Here is a 23,511-nt window from a genome sequence, read left to right as displayed (position 1 = left end):
TAAATCACTGTGATAAGAGAGTTCTCACCCGTCACCGACACCTGCATGGTGGCCTCCAGAGGCCGATTGTTGTCCAGATCTCTGCTCAGCTTGAGCTCCCCGGTGGCCTGGTCTAGAAGCAGCAGACTCAGCTCATTTCCCTCCACAAATGTGTAGAGCAGCTTGTCGGACACGTCGGGGTCGTGCGCCGGGACCCTTCCGATAACTCCCAAGGGGAAACTGTTGGACTTGTTGGTGACGTAGTTGTTGAAAATTATCTCGAAGTTCTGCAGCACGGGGGTGTTGTCGTTGATGTCCAGCAGACGGATGTGCACGATGGCCCGGCTTACGAGAGGCGCAGAGGTGGCCTGCACCACGATCACGTACTCCATCTTGGATTCATAATCCAGATCGGTCAGCGCAATCAGATCTCCGCTGAATATGTCCAGCTGAAACACCTCTGGGACATTCCCCTCCACGATCTGGTACAGGATCTGGGAGTTTGTCCCCTCGTCAGGATCTGTGGCTGTGATCCGCGCCACTGTGGACCCCACAGGACTGTTTTCCTTCACGAATATGAACAACTCGTCTTTCTCAAACACGGGTGCGTTGTCATTAATGTCCTGCACTGATATCTGCACGTCCACAGCTGCCTTCAGGGGTGGAACTCCTTTATCCACAGCGAAGGCTTTCAGGCTGTACACAGGCACGTTCTCTCTGTCCAGCTTGCGTGCCGTTCGGATGATACCCGAGTAAGGCTCAATGAAGAAATCTCCATCTCCATCCTCTCCACCCTGGAAGGTGTAGCTGACCCTCCCATTGGACCCCGAGTCCCTGTCTGAGGCAGACACCTGGAGAACACTAGTGTAAACGGGAGCATCCTCTAACACCGTGCCCTGGTACAGGTCCCGCACAAATTGTGGCGCGTTGTCATTGGCGTCCAGCACAATGATCTCCACATAGGTTGTGTCCGACTTCTGGGGAATGCCGTTGTCCCGAGCAATGATGGCCAGTGTGTAAGACGCCTGGTCTTCATAGTCAATCTCTGTCAGGGTGGTGATGGCCCCTGTGTCCGGGTGGATCTTAAACTGCGGCACGTTGTCCTCCATGACGTAGGTGATGCGACTGTTCTCCCCAGTGTCCTCGTCCGTGGCGCTGATCACGACCACCGTGGAGCCCACAGGCCGGTCCTCGCTGACCAGGACTTGGTAGTTTGCGCTCTGAAACACGGGCCGGTGAGTGTTTGCATCCGTGACGTTGATGAACACTTGCGCTGTGTCTTGGCGCGTGCCGTCAGACGCCGTCACGGTCAAGACGTACTGCCGCTCCTGCTTGTAGTCGAGGGGCAGGGCCAGTGAGATGAGGCCGCCGCCGCTCTGGCTGATGATGGCGAACCTGTTCCTCGTGTTCCCACTGGAGATCTGATAGGTCACCACACTGTTCACGTCCCGGTCAATAGCCATCACGGTCACCACGCTGGTCCCCACCACTGCGTCCTCGTTGATCTTCAGAGAGTAAACTTTCTGCGTGAACGTGGGGACGTTGTCATTCACGTCCAGCACGGTCACACTCACGCTGGCAGAGGAGGACATGACGGGCACCCCATGATCTCTCGCTTCCACGCCAAACGTGTAGAACTCGGTGGTCTCGCGGTCCAGTTCCACGCACACGGTGATCCAGCCTGTGCTGTTGTTGATGGTGAACGGGAAGCCGGGCTGCATGTCGGTCAGTCTGTACTCCAGATGGGCATTACTCCCTGAGTCTCCATCAATGGCCTGAATGTGAATCACAGAGTAGCCAATGGCCACATTCTCTAAAACAGAAGCTTGGAATGGTGTACTCACAAACATGGGAGCATTATCATTGACATCCACCACTTGAACCACAACCAAACCGGTGCTGTTAATAAGTGGTGGCCGGCCCCCGTCTTGTGCCTTTACGCGTAAGGTATACTCTCTCATGGTCTCGTAATCCAGAGCACTAGTCACATCTATGGCCCCTGTTGGAGAGTGGATGTAAAACTGTCCCCTCACGTTGCCACTGATGATGCTGTAGTGCACTTTAGCATTATTTCCTTTATCATTGTCGGTGGCTTTCACAAGAGCCACTTGGGAGTTCACCGGTATGTTTTCTTGCACGTGTACAACATAGCGTTTCTCAGTGAACTGGGGATAGTTGTCATTCTCGTCCTCCACCGTGATGTGCACTGTGGCTGTGGCACTCCGCGGTCCCGGGTCTCTTCCCTGGTCATTTGCCACGACTATTAGCTTATACTGGGACATGATTTCTCGATCTGGACGAATTGTTGTTTTAACCAGTCCATTCCTGGGATCGATTTCAAATCCTCCCCCCAAGCTTTCCTCGTTCACAATCTTATAAACCATATTCGCGTTTGACGGCGCGTCACCATCTGTTGCCCTAATTGTCATGACCTCAAACCCCACCTCAACATTTTCACGGATGCTGACCCTGTACTCGGACTGTTCAAACACAGGACTATGATCGTTCGTATCGCTAACTGTGATAGTCAGATAGGCAGTGGCGGATCTTTTGGGAACACCAGAATCAGTTGCAGTGACTTTGAAAACATGTGTATCTTTTACCTCTCGGTCCAGGGGTTGCAAAGTTGTCACACTACCGGTCTCAGTGTTAATTTGAAAGTAGTCATTAGACCTACTGTAAAAAAGGGCCTCCATATCATAGTCAACTTTCCCCGCATCTCCATCATCTGTATCTAGTGCTTTCAAAGTTATCACACGCGTTCCCGATGGTTCGTTCTCCGGGACAGACACCTGGTAGTTCGGCAGTTGAAACTGTGGAGCAGTGTTCACATTTCTCTTCTTACGTTTGGTCCATAGATCTTCCTGAGCAGCGTCCATAAACAATCCATGCTTCGGTTTAGATCGAAGTCTTAATTTTAACCGCACGAAAAACTCAGTGTTCATGGAGTTACGCACGTTACAGAAAAGGTCCAATTCTCTACGCTCCTTATTATGGACACAGATATCCCCGCTATCATGTCCACTGCTTACTTTATTGATGGGTTTTACGTTTTTTTCCAAACATACAGAATGATGTGAGTGAAAGCCTCGATTAGCCACAGGAACATGTTTGCTTATATCCAAAAGCAAATCACTTATTGTAAAGCATGGGGAAGTCCATCCTTCCAATCCGAAAGACATAAACGCGTCAGGCGTCAGGTTCTTTCTTTTATACTTGATAAAACAATCCTGTCCATGCACATACGCATTGAAGTGGGTTAACACGAAGTTTTCAGATGTCAAAGAAGTGATCTGAAAATACAAAGGCGCTGGGTTCTTCTGCAAGCGCGCACAAGGAACTTTTTTCGAAAGAGTTAATATTCCATCATTTCGCCCTAATTTCAAAAAGTTCGAAACATATCTCGGAGTCAATGTTCTGACAATTTTGTAACTCCATCCAGGTCCAAGAGATAAATTAGCCACCAAGGTCCCCGCTTGTAAAGTCTCTGAGATGTGTAAATCAAAACATCCACATAAAGTTACTTGGAGAAAAAAACTCAACCATAACCACTTCGTTTGTAATCCCATGGTTTTAGCTTCATGAAGTCTTCATACAAGTAACCGTTGCGCTTATCTTCGTATTCCGCATCGCTCTGTGCAGTCCGGCTCCATGCTGGAGGCTGAATGAGAAGCCGACGGGACAAATCTGTGAGCGTCGTCACATTCTTCCCCCGTTAAGTTTTAAATCAGTCCAAAATGGCTCCGTATCTCCACTCCCCCAGGCGCAATTTGCATGAACCTGCTTGTGGTCTCTTGTGAACAGTGCGTGAAACTGCTCACCATTTGGAGCCAGTCGACGAAGATCTATAAGTGACTAGAGAATTCTTTTAATTTTTAAGATTTGATTAGGGTTGGTGCCAGTGGTCTTGGATAGTTCCACAAACAATTTAGTCTAATTTATAATGCACTTCATTACACAATAATAGCTTATAATTTTGGTACATGGTCGGTAGACTAGCCTATATGAGATATTATCCAAAATAATAATAATTTGAGTTAGCTTATCGACTAAACCTTAACTTCTTGCAGATGTATGTATTGAAAGGGTTAACACAAACAATTTTGTAGAGATTAGGCCAAAGGTGACTCAATGAAACAAATCGGGATTTAGCCAAAGTAGCCTATTCAAGTTGACCTACAACTGAATTGATTCATAAAGCAGTTAGTATTCGCTTGCACAATATTGTTGTTCAGCACCGTACTACTGGCTACAGAAAATGCGAAAGAGCTTTTAAAAGCACCTGTTTGCACAATCCTGCGCCTACGTCTCCCTCTTGTGGACATCTTTTAAACCTGCTAAAAGTGACATTTGCTCCTGAGGCATACTGTTTCAGCCCATACGTCGAGTTTAAAACCAGTGGACATGACACGAAACTAGTTCAGAACTATTTCAGTGGTGATAGTAGTTAATACCCATAGACAGACACCTATATACCGCCTATATCTATGGCTATAGGCCCACAGTAAACAACATGCTAACCCATGAATGACCTGGGAACTTATTCTGACAGAATCCTTTTCTTTAAGGAATCCAAAGGCTGTCTGGCAAAATGACACCTGTAAAAATAAAAATAAACAGTCTAACTGTGTTTCAAAACGTTTACATGACTCAAAAGGACCCCAATATGAATTTAGATTGGGCATATTTACTGAAACATTTGCCCTTTCACAGCAAAACATTGTCCATGGATATTGAATAAATATAGGATCATTCTACGAAACCGGTGCCTTTTGCGTCCGGTCCATTTCATGAGCTCTCAACAATGTAAAAATGTGTCAAAATGTATTTCAAAGGATCAAACCTGTTAATTTAAGTGTTATGAATTACATAATGCATATTTCAATGTCATTGTAAATATAAATCCTACACTTTTTAGTCATCTTTACCAAGGACATGGCCAATTTCCCCATGTCCGGAAAGTCACATATTGAATTCGCACCTAATATATTAATTAGAACATTTCATTTTTTAACCAAATTTTCATTAATGTCATGATTAAAAATATGCTCTTGATAGTATACTATATGTTTTTTTTAAATAAAAGTATGATTTCCCATACAAAAATCATGATTTATGCCCGTCCCGTAGTTTTACATACCACCCCATAACGCTTACATGTTCTGGCTATTACAAAGACACTGTTTCTTTAAGTGACATCACAGACAGCAGATGACATCACTCAAACCCTTGCAGGAGCCAAGGTCTCAAGCAGGCAAGTTCACACACAATTTGATATGATTTATTTGCTCTTTCTGGTAGTTAGATAGGGTCCGTTAAGCTTAACCTTACCACCCCATAACGTATAATAGATAGGGAAACTGTTAAATTAGGGTTTTTTTCAACTGTAATGTAGGTGAAGGAAATTTTAAACTGAATGGTATATTTGCTATCTTAGCTAGTCAATTACAGTGCTAGCTGCAGTCATTCAGAGGTGAAATTTACCACCCCGTAACATACCACCCCATAACACTTTGTATCGTTATGGGGTGGTAAGGGGAATGTAGAGGGGGTGATAAGGGGAATGTAGAGTGGTTGTCATTGCCATTTAGATTACACAATTCATAAAAATTATATTTATATATAGTTTTACATACTGTGATGACTGGGGGAAACCTCTGTTCTTTCTGCAGTGAGCCCTTAGCAATGAGTCCATAGCAACCAGCTAATCTGTTGAATGCTGGTTCATCAGTATGCATTGGTCACTGTTAATATTTTATGACTATATTGTATGCCAGTGTTAGCCTACTGGAGACTATTGTGGTGAGAAATAATTATTAACTAGTTGTGATGGACTTGTTGGGAAGGGCTAACTACAAGCAGAACGGAGGTTTCTGCGGTCATCACAGCAAATGAATGCATTTCAAAATGTGAGAATACTTAGCTTTTTTGTGTATCTAGTGACAACCCAGTCATGAACTCTCTCTCTCTCTGTCTCTCTCAACTTGGCACACACACCTAGTCAGTGTAAATAATTATGATAATTTTCATAATTTGCAGACAATCATGGCTCCAATGAGTAATGCTGAACGACAGTGACTATTCTGTGCTCGCCGCAATGCTGATCCAGAGAGGAGGCAGCAGTATCTAGAGATGGAACGGCAAAGATGGAGACGAGATGTCGAAAGAGGGAAGAAGTTGTTAAGAAGTTGTTAAAGGAGAATTCCGGTGTGATATTGACCTAAAGTGTATTGAAACATGATACCGAGTGTGAACGTATGTCTCATAGCCCATCTCGACTTGTCCCCTGCACTCCAAAAATCTGGCTAGTTAGCCGATGCTACCAACAGCTTTTTCAGTAGTGGTGCTTCGGCATCGGGCTAGCCATGCAAATAAATCACTGTTTTACACCCATTTACGAGGCTCAATGTATCTCCACACTTCATTGGTAGACTTCCGAGGGCCCTGACCTTTAAAACGAGACATTGAGAACTTTGAAAAAGCACTGGTAGTTTACTTACAAGGCGATTTATACAGACAGTATCTTCAATGAAGTTTAACGTTTGCAGCCATCTTGAATTTAGTCACGATAAGTCGAAAGCAAAGAGTAAGAATGAACAGGTATGATAAGGGATCAGATTCCAAAAATAATTCAGTGGAAATGCATGGATTCCAGTTTCTTCCAGTAGCAGCAACTGGAATCCATGCATTTCCACTGAATTACATTGAGCCTCGTTTGTAAAACAAAACAGCCCGATGCCGAAGATAAGCTGTTGGTACGCTTCTAGATGGGCTATGAGACAAGCCCAGATGGGCTATCACACTTTCGGTATCATGTTTCAATACACTTTAGGTCAATATCACACCGGAATTCTCCTTTAAGTTAAGGAAAAAGTGGAAGGAACAGAATGAGGCCCCGTCCATTTACTAGGGAAGTGCGGTGTAAGTTTAAATGTTACTAACAAAGGTATTATAGCAATATTATAAATGTGGCGACGGAATAGCCTAGAACTTAGAATAACCTAGAACTAGCGTTCAGTAGCCTATGCACTTGCGGTGATAGCCAAAACTATTGTGAATCGCGGACTATCCTACAACCAAAGAAAGTAAAGCAGATTATTTGTACCTCGTTAGCAAAATAAAGGACGGACTGCACCCTTCACAAACCGTAAAAATGAAGTTTATTAGTTTTACAGTTGACTACAGTTGACAGTTCACTATCAGTCCACACAAACAATTCTGGTTTCCTTGCACTAGCCATTTTCGTCGTAGCCTATTCTGTCTGTTTGTATAGCCTACAGCACGCAAGCTTTGGTCAATTTCTGTAACAGAAACAGTGGCACCTCTAGGCCTGGGATATGAAGTAACGTGTTGAGTCGTGTGGAGATGGATCCGTTTGGACGAAATATTCTTGATAACGGGTTCCAGGGAAGACGTAGGAAAAAAAAGATTGGTTTGGCACGTGTGGACTAGCCCTGAAAGGAGAAAGCAGGCAAAGGCTAGCCTGGAAAATCCACACCCTGATAATCTAGAAAGATTAAGGGTCTGGCCACGAACAATCATGTAATGGCCCAACTCGAGGGGTGGCACCAAGCATGCATTTGAAAATCTCACTTCACGCAATTGGATAACACCAGACCAATGTTTACTCTGAATGATTCCGGACTTAGACGCAATTGGATAACACTACGATCAATGTTTCCAACGTTGCAGCGCTGTCGTCATCAGTTTAGCGCACCTCTGGCCCGCCTATGTCAGATACGATTTGATTGGTTCTACGGGATGCAAGGGGAAAAAGTAACATGCATCATTGCTCATTGCCAGAGTGTCTCGCAGAGACAATTGCATTGTGCTCTTGCGAGAACTCTGGATTTCCAGGGTAGGCGAAGGCTAGAATGAAGGCTTTTGACACCCCTCCTGAGAGTACTTTATCTTTTTCAATGTACCCAATTTTATGATCATATTTCAAAAATGAATGTACTCAATCTTCTGAAATCTATCCATGTTGAATGTACCCAGTATCTCATGACATAAATTTGCATTTTAAACTTCATATCAATAAATATGTGTATATATACTTTGGATCTTGCCTTATTACGACATTAACAGTCCACACATGTCCAGAACTAATCAAATTATTGTTAAATTATGGAAACAAACAAAATTAACCACCCCGTAACAGGATTTACCACCCTGTAACATGACTTACCACCCCATAACATGTGTGTTTTTAAAAAAAAAATACTAGAGAGTGAGTGAAATAGCCCATAAATAAATGTTTGATCATAGTGTGATGAAGTGGGCCTATTTACACATGTAACTTTAATTTGACAATAGGGAGTAAAATAGCCAATATTGTTCAAAACACCAACCAATGGGCATGCGGAATTCACAGTTTGAAGATTAGAATCTAAATTCTGCAAATCTCCAATTAAAAAACAAACCTATAACTTTTAATATCAAATTAAGGACATTTTTATGACAGGAAAACATGAAATGTTCTGAATTCAATGTATGCATTATGTCTAAATGGAGCGCATCTTGTCCGTTACGGGGTGGTAAAAAAAAAGACACCTGGGCTACAATAAAAAGGAAAATATTAATAGGGATTTAAGCCTGAGGTGGGAAAATGTTTTTTTATGCAGGTCATATATGTGTATATGTGTGGATGTCTTAAAATATGGCTTGTCCTACATGATTTTTTAAAAAAATGTCAAAGTGAAAAGGCACCGGTTTCGTAGAATGACCCTGTAATGAATTTTCCAAAAGCATTTTCAACAAATTTACTCAAATTCATGAATCTCCCAAACCTGGAAAATAGGGTTTTAAATGTCAATGGCCGTGAGAACCCAGTAAAATGTACCAAATGATACCAAGATCCACGCACAGCCTGGTTAGGTGCTGGTAGATTGCAGGAACATACTTAATTAGCAAAAATTGAGATAGTTCTACCGCACACTGTTTTTGACGTTTACTTGATTTTATTCAGAGCGAACAATGCGTTTCGCATACAGCGTCCTCAGGTTCTCTCATGTTAGTATATGTGAGTATGTGTCAGGAATCTGCAATAGGGAAGAGGACTACAACGTTAAGGCTAATGAGATGGGAGAAAGATTCAAACAGAGGGGGTACAGTCAGGCTCTTATTGATATAGCTCGAGAAAGGGCCAATCAGAAGGATAGAGGAGAGCATCCTCGCCCTAGACAACATAATCAAGAAAATAGAATTGTGTTTGTCAGAATATTCTACGTCTTCGAGACAAGTCAAAAAGATCATAAGTAAACACTGGAGAATCCTAGAATGTGACCCAAATCTTAACCATTTGTCTTCTTCCAAACCTCGTTTCTGTTTCAAAAGAGGCAGGAATATTAGAGACATGGTGGTTAGTTCCATGTACCAGGAACCCACACAGACAAACTGGCTTTCTCAGCAAGTCTATGGGAATTATAGATGCGGTAGATGTGCCCATTGCGCCAACACTTTTGACACTAAAACATTCAGCCACTCACATTCTGGACGAAAGTACAATATCAAAGAATTTATAAATTGTCTATCTACCCATGTCATTTATGTACTGATATGCCCTTGTGGCCTTATGTATGTTGGACAGACCAAACGCAATCTCAAGCTGAGAATAGCAGAACATAAGGCAGCCATTAGAAACAATAATCTTGACTATGCCATTGCTAGACATTACACAGAAAAAAAGCATGGTTCTGTTGCCTCACTCAGGTTTATTGGCATTGAGAGGATACTACCAAACCCTAGAGGTGGTAACATAGTCAAACAGCTCTTGAGAAGAGAGGCCTTTTGGATAAATTAACTGTCCACTCTTGAACCCCCTGGTATGAATGAATCACAGGACTTAAGCTGTTTTCTGTAAATATGAGTGTATAGACAATGGGGTATTGTCCACTGGTTTAGCTGTATTCGTGGCATTGGGGATACATTGATGATACCTGTGATCTATATGTACTTTTCTGCAAAACTCTTTGCTCATGTTGGACTTTTGATGACGCTATTTTTGATGATAATTATGTATACATGTATATATTTGATAAGAATTGTGTATATTTTGTATATCTTTGCAGACATGTTCTATATCTTTGTTAATTGTTGATTGTATTTAACCGTTTATGGGAATGTTCTTGAATTTCCCCTTGAGGATCAATAACGTATCTATCTATCTAATATTGGATATTGGCATTTGAAATGGACGTTACAAACAACCGGTCATGTGACTAGAAGGTAATTAAGACACACCTGAGAGCTCAGACCATACCCGAGCGAACCTGAGGATGCTGTATGCAAAACGCGTTGTTCGCTCTGAATAAAATCAAGTAAACGTCAAAAACAGTGTGCAGTAGAACCATCTCAATTTTTGCTGTTCCAGTATAATGTACATTAGGAATTCAATTAGTAATGTTTCCATTAGTGGCTACCCTACTGGGTACCCATCTTCCCCTGGGATGAAGAGATCTCCCTATGCCAGTGTGGTCACAGGAAGATTTGGGAGATGGCCTTGCTTGGGTTCTTCAGTAACCCTCATCACCATTTTTTCATATTTTCTTAACCTGCAAGTAATGTAACATAAGATGAAAGGTTTCCCTGTTTAATTCCATTATTTTTCTTATTTTTTTTTTTTTTTTTTTTTTTAAAAGTGTCCACCTGAATACTAACTAATATGGAGAACATCCCTGTTGCAGTAAACACGAAGACCATAGAGCCTTTATGGATATCTTAACATTTATTTGCACATTCAGAGAAATCAAGGCAACCAGCACAGAGACATAAACAGACACACAGACAAATAAATCAAAAGGCTGTACCTGCAATAATATTGGAAATTGCTCACAGTAAAATATTGCACTGACAGTACAGTAATCTGCATTTTCATTAAAAGGTGAACCACATGGTGTCAAACTAAAAGCCACTGCATCTTCATACTGTATCTTTTTTCCCAGAATATCTTGATCAACTAAGAGCTCTTTGTATCACATGCGCCAGTTAGAGGGACAAGTCTATCAGCCGCGCCTCATGCGCCAGTTAGAAGGACAAGTCTATTAGCGGAGCTTCATTCACCACATTTTCCTTCTTGTCATCAGGACTCCATTTTATGAGCGGTGAGCTGAGGTCAATTAACTGGAAAGGAAAGGAGTGACAGTGAGATCAATCAGCAGAGACAGTGAAAGGCACTGCAGTAGGGCATACTAGTACTGGACACTGACACGGGACCTACAAACCACACATGTCAAACTGCTATGGTGAAAGCACAGACCCTGAATTAGGCAGGCTGTCTATGCCCGAGTTCACTGAAACCATACAAGACATGTTTTTGAATCGTGTAGAGGAGTCAATCCCACCCACCTGATGTCCAGTGGCCTTGATGGAGGTTGTTCTGATGAGGTCGGGGGTGTTGGACAGGTCAATGAGGAGCTTCTCATCAGGGGTCAGTGTAGGAGCCGGCAGATCCATCAGTAGGACCTACACCAAATAAATTTACTTCACTGATAGAATGAAAAACTCAATACTCCGACATGCCCAACTAGGCCGAGATGCCAAGATAAGGACTCATGGCAAATACTAAAAAAATATATTGAAATCTCTTATAGTTTTTTTCGATTTGGGGCCGTATATTTTCAGTGGCACAAATAACTTAAAGGAATTATCTGGAGTAAAATGCACTTTAGATCAATTTCTGATCAAATCAAATTGATCTAAAGTGCATTTTACTCCGGATAATTCCTTTAATAATGTTGGTGGGAAGTTGTGCAATACCTCTGTCATCTTCTGGCCCTGGGTTACGTCCAGCTGAGTCTGGTCATTGGTCTTCTCCTCTGGGACTGACTGGGGCTCAATGTTCACCAGAAGCGGCTCAACCGGCTTGCTGACCGGCTCGTTGACCGGCTCAGGGACCTCTGGGGCCGGGTCAGAGGGTGGCGCTGTCTGGGACTCGGCGTCCGTCTCCAGGGAGACGATGAGGGAGCCGCCGAGCTCTGGCCTGTCCACACCAGCAGGGTCATCACTGGACTCCGCCTTCATAGCATCCTGGGGGCCGAGCAGAATCTCCTCCGCTTGTGATGGACTGTGGAGATGTAAGAAACCAAAGGGATGTGACCTCACTCTACAAATAAAATGACATGCGGACTGCTAATGGGGCAGAGTGGCAGACGGTGTTAGATTGATGCATATGACAACACGTGCAGTGTCAAATCAACACGCTATCAAATCAACACACGTGCAGTATCAAATCAACACCCTATCAAATCCACACATGTGCAGTGTCAAATCAACACACGTGCAGAATCAATTCAAGACACTATCAAATCAACACACGTGCAGAATCAAATCAACACACTATCAAATCCACACATGTGCAGTGTCAAATCAACACACTATCAAATCAACACACGTGCATTGGCCATTAATGGGTGCCCAGGTTGGCAATCAGTCAGGCAATCAACCAGGCAATCAGTTATTCCTATTATTATACTTATCTTTAATAGAATAATTACAACTCCTGTCCTCTGAAACCCTCCCTCTCTATGTTCCAGCTTCTCTCCTCCTGGCCCAACAGCAAGCCAGCCTTATACATATGCACACACACACACACACATACATCCTCACTACCCCTCACCCCCATCCCCACCCCCATCCCAACACCACCTCATTCACACTCTCAGAGCTACCATCCGCCCCCCATCCCCCCTTTTCATTCTGGTCATCAATTTCATCCCTGATAATCATATCTGTAATCATCCTGGACGCTAATCATCCTTAGCCTTTCTGTTATTAATGTTATGTTGTGTTATGTTTGTGGAAGCCAAGTCAATGTGATGTCTTGTTAAGTTACAGTATGTGTTTATGTAATGTACATCTGTTTGTCGTATGTAGTATTCTTGTGCATGTCGTAGTGTTGCATTTTCTGTAATGTCAATGATGTTTGCAAATAAAAAAAAAACAAATAAAAAAAATTAAAAAAAACACACGTGCAGAATCAATTCAACACACTATCAAATCAACACACTATCAAATCAACACACGTGCAGAATCAATTCAACACACTATCAAATCAACACATGTGCAGTATCAATTCAACACACTATCAAATCAACACACGTGCAGAATCAATTCAACACACTATCAAATCAACACGTGTTCACGTGTACTTCTATGTTAACTTAACTTCTTGATGAAAAGGGAGACTATGTGCCCTGCTTTCTTCTAGGCATCATGCCAGCCAGGCTATTAACAGAGGTAGTGGTGGTGGCCAGCTAATGACCAGCACCATTACAATCCATTTCAACACACTGTGAGAACAAGTGCAGTGTAATGGTGGTGCCTCTGGTACCCACCTCTTTAAAAGGGCCTTCCTGGAGGGGGCGTGTAAGGACTCTGTTCTCTGGAGAAATCTGGGCTGGGCAGCACTCTTGGGCGTCTGTATGGGGGCAGCAGAAACACGGCGGCCGCTTGGGGTGGGCAGTGCAGACAGTCTTCTCATCTTGGACGGAGGCAATAACTTATCTCTGTCAGCAGAGGGCGTCTGGAGTCCAGCAGGGTGTCCTGGTTTCAGTGCTAAACTGAGGACAGAGTTTCCACTTACTTACAGTACATTACTCAAACACACGTGAGCGCGACGGATGCTAACAGACTGAACAGGCTTCTTAAGAGAGCCAGCTATGGCATAGGAGGTGCAGTACAGTTAGAAATGTAATAGTACAGGGGCTAAGGCCAGATTTTTACCTGAATCGTTCAGTTTTTGCAGAAAGCACGAAACTTGGTACAGGTATAGTACTACCCCTAGTGATCAAAAATTGAAATGGACCCCAACACATAGTGCCCCCTAGTGGCCCCTATCTTGACTTCAAATATGGCCACCAAAATATGCCCTTTTTTCTACATTTATAATGCTATGCTGCTTTTAACACATAATATGACATGTCTACAGCCATCTTTCAGCATTATGAAATACATTATGAGACAATCATGCATAATTAAAATGGCAGACATTAGATTAGATTTTAAGGAAGTAGCCATACATTCTGACACCGAGTCAAAAACTGGGGTGCGTTTGGGCTATGTGTGAAGTTTTGACTGTGACTAAACCCTGCACTTGCCTGGGCTCAATCCTTCTAATTTGCCCCCTAGAGGCTGGCATGCTAGCAAGGAGGCTAAAACCCTTGGATGCTAGCGTCTGTCAAGTCTCTTAAAAAAAAAACATATGCTGCCTTTTGGGAAATTAGCCATTTTGTCTTCTATCCTAGAGTTAGATAAATTAGTACATACACCCAGTCATAGTTAGATAAATTAGTACATAACCCAGTCCAACACATCCTACTGTTAGCCTAATTCAATTGAGGTGGGTGGGGCCAATTAGCATATGCTAAAGTTTCTTTTAAGGCTTATAGTGATTGTTTGAAAAGGTCTATTATGTTTTATTGTAGTTTAATATATTGCATCCCATAAAATGATGATGCCTGTCAATGAAGCTAATTTAAATATGTAATACCTTATGAGTTTAGCTCCCTCCTGACACATTAGGGCTTATGCTAGTCAGTGAACCAGCCAAGTCTGGTGGAAACACCAAATGCTGAAGACAGGTAAAGTTGAGTATCGTCCGCATAGCAGTGATAATCAAATTCATGGGAGCGAACGGTCACACCCAAGGAAGTGTGAAAATAGAGAAAAGTAGGGGCTCTAATACTGATCCCTGATGCACACCTGTGGTGAGGTCATGTGCCCTTTATGGTAGGATTTAAACCAGTCAAGGGCTTTCCTAGACATTCCAGTTCATATAGTGTAGAAAGGAGAATGTCATGGTTAACAGTATCTAAGGCTGCAGATAAGTCTAGTAGAATGAATACAAATGACTTAGCAACTTAGATGAGGACTTAGCTACTGTCAATGCTTCGGTCACAGACAGAAAAGCAGTTTCAGTAGAATGACTCTTGAAAACAGACTGCATAGCGTCTAGCAGGTTGTTCTGATATAGTAAGTCCAAGACTTGCTTGAAGACCATTTTCTCCAAAAACTTTGACAAGAAAGGAAGAAGGGAGATAGGTCTGTAAAAACAGCAATGTTTTAGAGGTGGTGGCAAATGATACATTTTCCATCTTTATCCTCCTTGACTGATTTTTCACTAGTTTCACATTTGGCTAGGGTCAGTGTCACTACTGGTAGCATAAGCCAGTACCTGGAGCCTACAAAGGTTGCACAGGTAGTCCAACTCCTCCAGAATGGCACACCAATACGTTGCATTGCCAGAAGGATTGCTGTGTCTCCCAGCGCAGTCTCAAGAGCATGTAGGAGATTCCAGTAGACACTTGCTCAGGAGGAGAGGCTGGGCAGGGATGGTAGAGGGTCCTACAAAAACCTCCCAGGCAGCAGGACCAGTATCTGCTCCTTTGTGCAACAACAAACAGCCCTACAAAATGACCTCCTCCAGGCCGCTGGTGTGAATGTCTCTGACCACACTGTCAGACTTCATGAGGGGCAAGACAACTGCACCCTCACTACTCTTTGGCATCAGGATGAAAACTTCAGACCCATTGTCTGACCCTGTATTGGTGCAGTGGGCCCTGGGTTCCTCCTGGTGCACAACAAAGGCTGGACACATGTAGCGAGAATGTGCAGGCAGTTCCTTGAGGATGAAGGCATTGATACCATTGACTGTCCCCCCCACACTCCCCTGACTTAAATCCGATTGAACACCTCTGGGACATTATATTTGGTCCATCCAACACCGCCAGGTTGCACCACCGACTGTCAAGGAGCTAAGTAATTCCCCAGGACACCATCCGCCATTTCATTAGCAGCATGCCCCAATGCCATCAAGCATGTCGGGGCCATACAAACTACTGAGTACCATCATGAGTTGCTGCGCTGAAATTCAAGCAAAATGGACTAGCTTGCCGTGTCATTTTTTCCACTTAGATTTTTGGGGGGTCTTTAAATTCAGTCCTCTGGATTGATCATTTTCATTCCCAAATAACGAAGTGGCATCCTTTTGTTCCTAACATATTACCCAGTCCATATCAGTTTGAACCCTACCTCACAGGATGCTCGTTTAACGAATCATGGCTTGGACATCTGTCCGCACCTCACTATCCCACCACAGGGGTCCCCCAGGGCTCAGTACTGGGCCCCCTTCTCTTTGGTATCCACAACACTTCTTTGGGACAGATTATACATTCGCACAGCTCCTCATACCACTGCTATGCAGATGACACATAGCTTTATCTGTTCTTTCCACCTGATGACCCCTTGGTCTCGACACGGACCACGGATTGCCTCTCAGACATATCTTCATGGATGAAGGCACACCACCTCCAGCTAAACCTCTCAAAAAACAAACTGCTGGTCCTCCCAGCTAAACCTACTGCTCCCACCTACTCGAATGCCCTCATACAGGCATTATATGCTACCCCCCAACCGTTGCGCTCTTCAGACATTGACACAACATTGTCTAGCTCTGCCACCGGTACGCTCAGGTCAATCCAAACTTTTTTCATCTGTTGTTCCTCGTTGGTAGAACGCGCTACCAGTTCCTACTAGAGCAGGGACATCTCTCCATCTTCAAAAAACTCCTGAAGACCCAGCTCTTCAAAGAAAATCTTCTCTCGTAGCACTACTTACAACTAGCTAATTCTAGAACTTACCACCTGACTTGACTGTATAAAAACAGTACTCACTTATGCACTCTTCCCTATTGTATTCTACCTTTTTGAATTGTTTTAAATTGTTCTAGAATTGTTGAGAGAATTTTTTAAAAGCATTAAACTGTTTACCAGGTTGTAAGGCGCTTTGACTAAAAATGCGTCAGCCTAATGATATCCAGCATGATGTTTTTTCCCCATTGAAATCTGATGTGTTTTATTTTGTGTAAGTGTATATTTTTTTGAGCAGTGTATAGTAAGAGTTAAGGTTTGCTCAGAAAGAGAAGAAGTTAGAATAAGAATGTATTGATGATGTAGGTAGTTACCTCAATTAACCAAGATGTAGAATAATTGTCTTATTTTCTTACACATAGTGGCCATATTGGAATCTTACCAGATTATACTTGATGGCTTGTATATTATTGAGGTTGTCATGTGATAAAATGACTGTTCAAACTTTTAAATTGTTTTTGAATGATATTTCTATCATGAATAACAATAGAGATGGTCTATATTTTCACATTTGGCATCCTCCATATTGGATTTCAAAACGGCCAACATCAAGTTTGTTTGGAAATCCTGTCAATAGCTTCCTTGACCCTAACAATTGAGTGTTAGAACTTAAAATACTTTTTTATCTTGTTTAATTTTGAAGTTGTATCAACAATTCTATTAAGAATGGTTGCCATATTTGAATTCAAGATGGCGGCCACTAGGGGGCGCTATGTGTTGGGGTCCATTTCAATTTTTGATCACTAGGGGTAGTAGTATAACTGTGCCAAGTTTCATGCTTTCTGCAAAAACTGAACGATTCCGGTGCTTAGCCGCTGTACTATAAAAGTTAATTTTTCTTTTACTTATTTTTACTTTTTATGTCTAGTTGTTCCCATGCACAGGAAGGTGGTCCTGTGACAGTCAAATTTCAAATGAACGAATAAAGTATTTCTTATCTTATGTTATAAACTTCTATGAATACACTAAATTCCCATGTTGGTGGGAACCCTGCTTACAAAGCCCATAGAACATGTAGTGTATGTGTGTTAGATGCATAATAGTCTGTAAAATCAAATGTACTTTTCCATACTGCAAGCTGACATTAACCGTTTTGGCTTCATTATCCGTGGGCCATCCGGAGATGCAAATGCTGGAACTACAAAACAGAGCAGAAATCAATGACAACCACACACATAAATCTAACAAACAAGCCCAGTAACCAGCACCACTGCTTGCCCATATGCACATTCTGTGAACGAGGTTTTATAGACATTTTCACTCAACAAACGGTGAGAATATATTATTCCATAAAGTGAAGCATTATTTAGAGGACCCAAATAAGTCACCTTCTGATCGATTGGGTCCTTTTGAGGGATTTGTGGGCGTTGCGCTGATGAGACCAGTCAGTCTGGAGCTGCCTTTGACCGCACACTCCGCCCTGGAGACGCTGGACGCGGGCGCGATGCTACGCCGTGCTGGAGTCTGGCGGGGGGTGGGGACAGGGGTGGGGTCAGGTTTCTTGCAGGGAGTGGACTTGACAGGTCGGGTGAGAGGTTCCGAGGGCTTCCGGCTCTGGACGGAGATGGACCTGCGGCCGGCTGCGGGCAGCTCTGGGGCTCGACTCATGACTGATGAGCGACGGGACTTGGCGGCGGTGGCGGCAGCAGCAGGGACAGCAGGGACACAGAGGCCACTAGAGTTCAGTGAGGAATTCAGCTTCACTGAGAAAGGAACACACACACGATGAGAAAGGAACACACACACAACACACACACACACACACACACAATGAGAAAATAACAGACATGGCAGCACGCTGAGAAAAGAAACACACACACACGGCAGCAACAATGACCACGCTGGCCCCACAAACACACACATACAGACCCAATCCTGTTATTGGCACATTACTTGAGATTCTGTCTCACATTCATAAAGCCTGTTCTAATATGCAGGTCATTCCAGATGGATACAGATGTTTTGTTCAAAACAACACCAAAGCTCGTCAGTAGCTTGCTCAGGGTCCCTACACATAAAACGAAGCACCAACAACGCAGTTAGTGAACCCAGAGTTTATTACAGAAGACTGTTAAGAACACTTACCAACTGTCCCCCTACCAGCTCCTCCAACCCCAGCACGGAGAATAGATTAACCAAACGTGACAGTAAAACCAATCCTTGCCATACTAGGTTGGAGAAGCTGGTAGGAGGACAGTTGTTAAGCGTTCTTAACAGTCTTCTGTAACTACATTGTCGGTGCTTCGTTTTATGTGTAGGAACCCTGAGCAAGCTACTGAAGAGGTTTGGTGCTGTTTTGAACTATATTAATGGTTAAAAAATGCTATTTGGGAAGCGTTTAGCTCACCGCAATTAGCTAATCAACTGTCTCATAGCATAGCATGGAGTGTATATTCCAGAGAGAGCTAACGTTAGGTAGAGGTCATTCTTTCCTGCTGGTATGAGCCATAGAGGTGAGGAGCAGCATGAATGGGGGCCTGCTACCTTTGGGCATGGGAGACGCAGTGATGCTACCTCTGGGCATGGGAGACGCAGTGATGCTACCTCTGGGCATGGGAGACGCAGTGATGCTACCTTTGGGCATGGGAGACGCAGTGATGCTACCTCTGGGCATGGGAGACGCAATGATGCTACCTTTGGGCATGGGAGACGCAGTGATGATGGGAGACGCAGTGGTGCTGGAGTTGATCATGGGAGACGCAGTGATGCTACCTCTGGGCATGGGAGACGCAGTGATGATGGGAGACGCAGTGATGCTACCTTTGGGAGACGCAGTGGTGCTGGAGTTGATGCTGGACACCGAGGAAGAGGAGGATGACGTGTTCCTCCTTCTGTCCACCGCTCTTTGCGTCTGAGCAACAGGAGCCCTGACTGAGGACGGTCTTCTGAGTGCAGGCTGAAGGAATATGAAGCATTACATGTAGTCAATCTAAACACAGAATGTTTTAATTGCACATTAATGTGATGCCATAATTATAGATCCAGGAGGCCTTCATTACCAATCTAAACCACTGGCATTTTAAACGTAACTCGATAACAATTCCAAACATTTACTTGTCAAAAAATGATTGGCTCCTTTTGTAATGGTAGATTTCCCAGCTTGATTGTGAAAACGCATGGCATGCTCACTTGGGATGAATAAGTCATCAATAAGAAAGTAAACACTTCAAGCTGGCATTGTGTAAGGATAGAGTACCTTGCAGGGCGGACAGATACTTCTCTTCCCAGTCAGGCTGGTGTTGAGTGAGGTGTCGCTGACATCTGAGGTGACGCTAGCGGAGTCTGAAAGAAGATCTTCAGTGGAGCCCATTCTGGTGGACGCTCTGCAGCTCAGGCTGCGTCTTGGGCCCAAGTTACCCTAGAACAACAACGCACAAAACATATAATATATATATATATATATATATATATATATAAAATATAATATACATGTTCACAGGCAAACTTCATGATCATATCCACTACAGTCAGTTAATCAAATAGTTGATGACATTAGAGCTCCTACTCTGGCTGGAGGTTGCAGCTTGTGTTTGTCTGGTGGAGCAGGCCTCATTTTAACAGGCGTCTGTGTGGCCGCTGGGACAGTAGGTCTGCTGGGCAGCAGCCCGAGGCCCTGCCAGCCCGGTCTTGCTCCTGAGCGCCATCCTGGGCAGGGCTGCAACGCCAGGCTGCCTGATGGGGCTGGAGGTGCTGAGGCGAGGTTTGCCAGGGCCAGTTGCAGCCCCAGCCCCAGCACCGGACCCTTTCACCTTCATCAGACGCTGCTGGATGGCAGGCGGGAGCTGCTTCAGCGGACTGTCCTGAATACAAAATGTCTCCCTTTTGATGGGGCTGAGCCTCCGTTTGGCAGCACTTTCTGCTGCAAATCTCTCCCTAGCTGGAGTGAATTCGGCCTCCTCCTCGAGGCGAGCCTCCTGGGATCTGGACGACCCATGCAGGCTGCTGTCCAAGTGGCTGACCACCAGCTGGGCCTCCTTGCTGATCTCGTCAAAGTTGTCCACTGTGAGGGGACTCCAGCTGGACTCTTCCCCCACCGATGGACCACTGCTGATGCTGTCCTTCAGCTGCGCCTCCACGCCAACGGCAATGCAGCGCTCCTTGTGCTGGATTGGACCAACAAAGACTTCATCTTCATCCTCTTCTCCTTTAGAACTGGAAAAGAAAAACAAAGTGTTCTTCCATGACCTGATTCATGTGCAAAAGTATTCATACACAGAAGAACAACCACGTTGCCAACTTTGTAGGTTATAAAACGTTTTTCATTACCACGATCATTGTTAATAAATGTTCTAATAAATGTACTGTTATGTACTGCATTAGTTATTGATTGGATAGAAAGGAATACCTCGCAGGTGAAAGTGAAATGTCAAAGTCAAACTTCTCATCGGCCACGGACACAAAGTCTGAGAAGAAAGAGTGAAAGTCAACATATCTGCATACTTCCAAAACGTGTATTTTATTCAGCGGTTACATTTTCAACTAATAAAGAAAGACGTTAACTAATTTCACCATAACTAACGTTACCCACCTTGCTCATCCAACGCAGCCATAACCCGATGGAAAACAGCCAAAGGTCGAAAAGAAAGGCAGCCTAAAATGAACCGAACAGATGAACAGCTGGCTTAACAACGAAGGTGTGATCATTTTCTTTTAATTATTGAGACCGCAACTGGTAGCCAGATAGTTAACCAACGCAACAAGTAACGATAAGGCTAGCTCAGTCTAACTTCTAGGTCTACATGTTAACTTTAACGGTAACTTACAAGCTATCAGTCGCCGAAGGCATCTAAACTCAAGCACACAACTGTGAATGCAATGCAACCTTACCGTAGCGGTCCTTGAAATACTTTTTTTTACATTAGTGAGGTCAATATGAGATATGTCTCAGTTGTATGTAACAGCTGACTCACCACGACTGAACACAGTTAACGTTAAGTTAGCTGGTAGCTCGCTTTAGCTAGCTGCTACTGGCACGGTACGAAATGTAGCTAGGACCTAACTGAACTGAAATCATTTTGAACAATCTTATGAACCGTTTCGAAAAGAGGTCGTGCAAACTAACTTTGGTCTACTTACGTAGGTTGTTAGTAACGTGCTACGGCAGGAGCACAATTTATTTTTAAAAGCAGCAAATACTGGCTGCGACAATTTATCCAGCAGACTTTGTTTTCTTAGGTTATCGACAGCAATCCACATTTCAAATTTCGTGACTGTCGCCCAAGGGTCACATGACGCAAATCTTGAGATCTTATTGGTAGAAAATTATTTTCTTCCGCTTTAGATCGTCACGTGTTCACATGACGTTTACGTCTAGTTTGTGTCAGGGAAGGACCATGAGAAGGACAGGACAGGCCTACAAAGCATGAAGAAAACTAATCGATTTTCCCTTACTACTAACATCAATCTAATAGTTATTCTGATAAAGAAAACATAGCAATTTGTATGAGCTAAATATTAATATTTTATTTCCAAAAAACATACACAACTGAACAACTTCCAACTGTAAACTGAATCACAAAACCATTTCCATTTCTCATGAAACAGAATTACTCACTTACCAAATATTACTTAATAAAAAAAAGATCAACCCATGAACAGATGGATAAACATTCATTTCTTGAACAGAAATGAAACTACTAAAAGACAACAAAAATGACCCATAGATGTCTTCCTTTCCTTTCTTTGTGGACCTTCTGAAACTTTCCCCTGAAGAGAATCAAACAAAATGTTGTTGCAAATAGGGCTTGCACAAAAAGCCCTCTAAAATTGAAAATAGTGGTCAATGGTCTAAACGCAATTGAGCTAATGTTTGGGTGCAGAGACCTGTGCTTCATAACTGTCTCACAGAGACTAGGCCCTGCTTACGAACAGAAATATGAATAGTGTTGTTGTTTCTACAAAAATATAAAGCATGCGTTTCACACATTCATCTGTGCGGAGGCCATCCAAGGGTGGCTTTATGCAGCCAAATACCTTTACACCTTATATATACCTTTACTGAATCAGAATCAGATCTTTGTGGCGCATTCATTTCAGGTGTCTATCTTTAGAGTAAGAGGAGTACAGAAGCCATTTTGTTTTTCTTTGTGACTGACAGCTTTGCCCAAATTCCCAAAAGAAAAATCACTAGTTTGAAAGTCATCAAACAAACATGACTTGTCCCGTATTGACCCTCTCTTCCCGATGGCATGGATTTCTTTGTGGGGTTTTAGTATCACAGAGGAATTTGAATTTGAATTGGTCATTTCCTTAAGATATATGAACACTCAATTAAACAATTCCTTCACTTTATGAATTGTCAAACTTAAAAGTAGTCTACTAAAATATACTTTTGTTTAGAGAGAGGGCACTAACATTTTTTCCAGTTATGTTTTAACAGATCACATCGTTATTGGTCACCACTACCGTACTGGTGCTACCGTATAAATCTATAAAATAAATATCAAATACATCTTATAGGCAAAGTAGTGCAGATGTCTGTTTCCCTAAAATACAGCGTTTTTCTAAAATACTGACCTAATCTTCACGTTACACCATATTTGTACATCATGTTCCACTGACAATGAAAAAATATCTATATTCATGTAAACAAACTTGAAATATGATGAACAATGAACAGTCAATAGAAAATCAAACCCCATTTAAGAACTATACAAAGGGCATGATTTTTCTGCACTCAACAATTTATCCAATTCATGGAATGTGTTCAATAAATCACTCTTTTGTTAGCAGGTTTTGTTTTTGTATTTCATGTCTTCATTTCCGAACATATTTGGTAAACCTTTTTTCACTATATGCGGTATGTGCTGTATAAAAATCTGATATTGCATGCACCTTTTATTATCTATCGTTTCCCTCCAAGTCTGACTCCACTGAAATCCAAACT

At 43.0% G+C, this 23,511-nt stretch overlaps 2 protein-coding genes across 2 annotated transcripts in view; both read right to left on the bottom strand.

The window, feature by feature from the left end:
* The window catches only part of celsr1b (cadherin EGF LAG seven-pass G-type receptor 1b), a 60,041-nt gene extending 56,390 nt beyond the window's left edge, over positions 1–3,651 (bottom strand). Inside the window, 1 exon segment of the mRNA XM_048256175.1 lies at positions 29–3,651. Coding sequence (XP_048112132.1) covers positions 29–3,548 — 3,520 coding nt within the window. The 5' untranslated portion in view covers positions 3,549–3,651.
* A 7,045-nt stretch (positions 3,652–10,696) lies between these two features.
* gtse1 (G-2 and S-phase expressed 1) lies at positions 10,697–21,836 on the bottom strand. The gene is given in 13 exon segments (XM_048256944.1): positions 10,697–11,100; positions 11,326–11,442; positions 11,737–12,043; positions 13,314–13,538; positions 17,688–17,763; positions 17,954–18,328; positions 19,386–19,521; positions 19,822–19,983; positions 20,131–20,241; positions 20,243–20,777; positions 20,971–21,028; positions 21,154–21,216; positions 21,702–21,836. Coding segments are annotated over 12 exon segments (2,220 nt in total). The 5' UTR covers positions 21,176–21,216; positions 21,702–21,836; the 3' UTR covers positions 10,697–11,004.
* Between the last annotated feature and the right edge of the window lie 1,675 nt (positions 21,837–23,511).

Source organism: Alosa alosa, chromosome 11, assembly GCF_017589495.1.
Source record: "Alosa alosa isolate M-15738 ecotype Scorff River chromosome 11, AALO_Geno_1.1, whole genome shotgun sequence".
NCBI classification, from domain to species: domain Eukaryota; kingdom Metazoa; phylum Chordata; class Actinopteri; order Clupeiformes; family Clupeidae; genus Alosa; species Alosa alosa.
The sequence above is the reverse complement of the archived record's forward strand: the minus strand, read 5'-3'. Positions and strand labels throughout refer to the sequence as shown.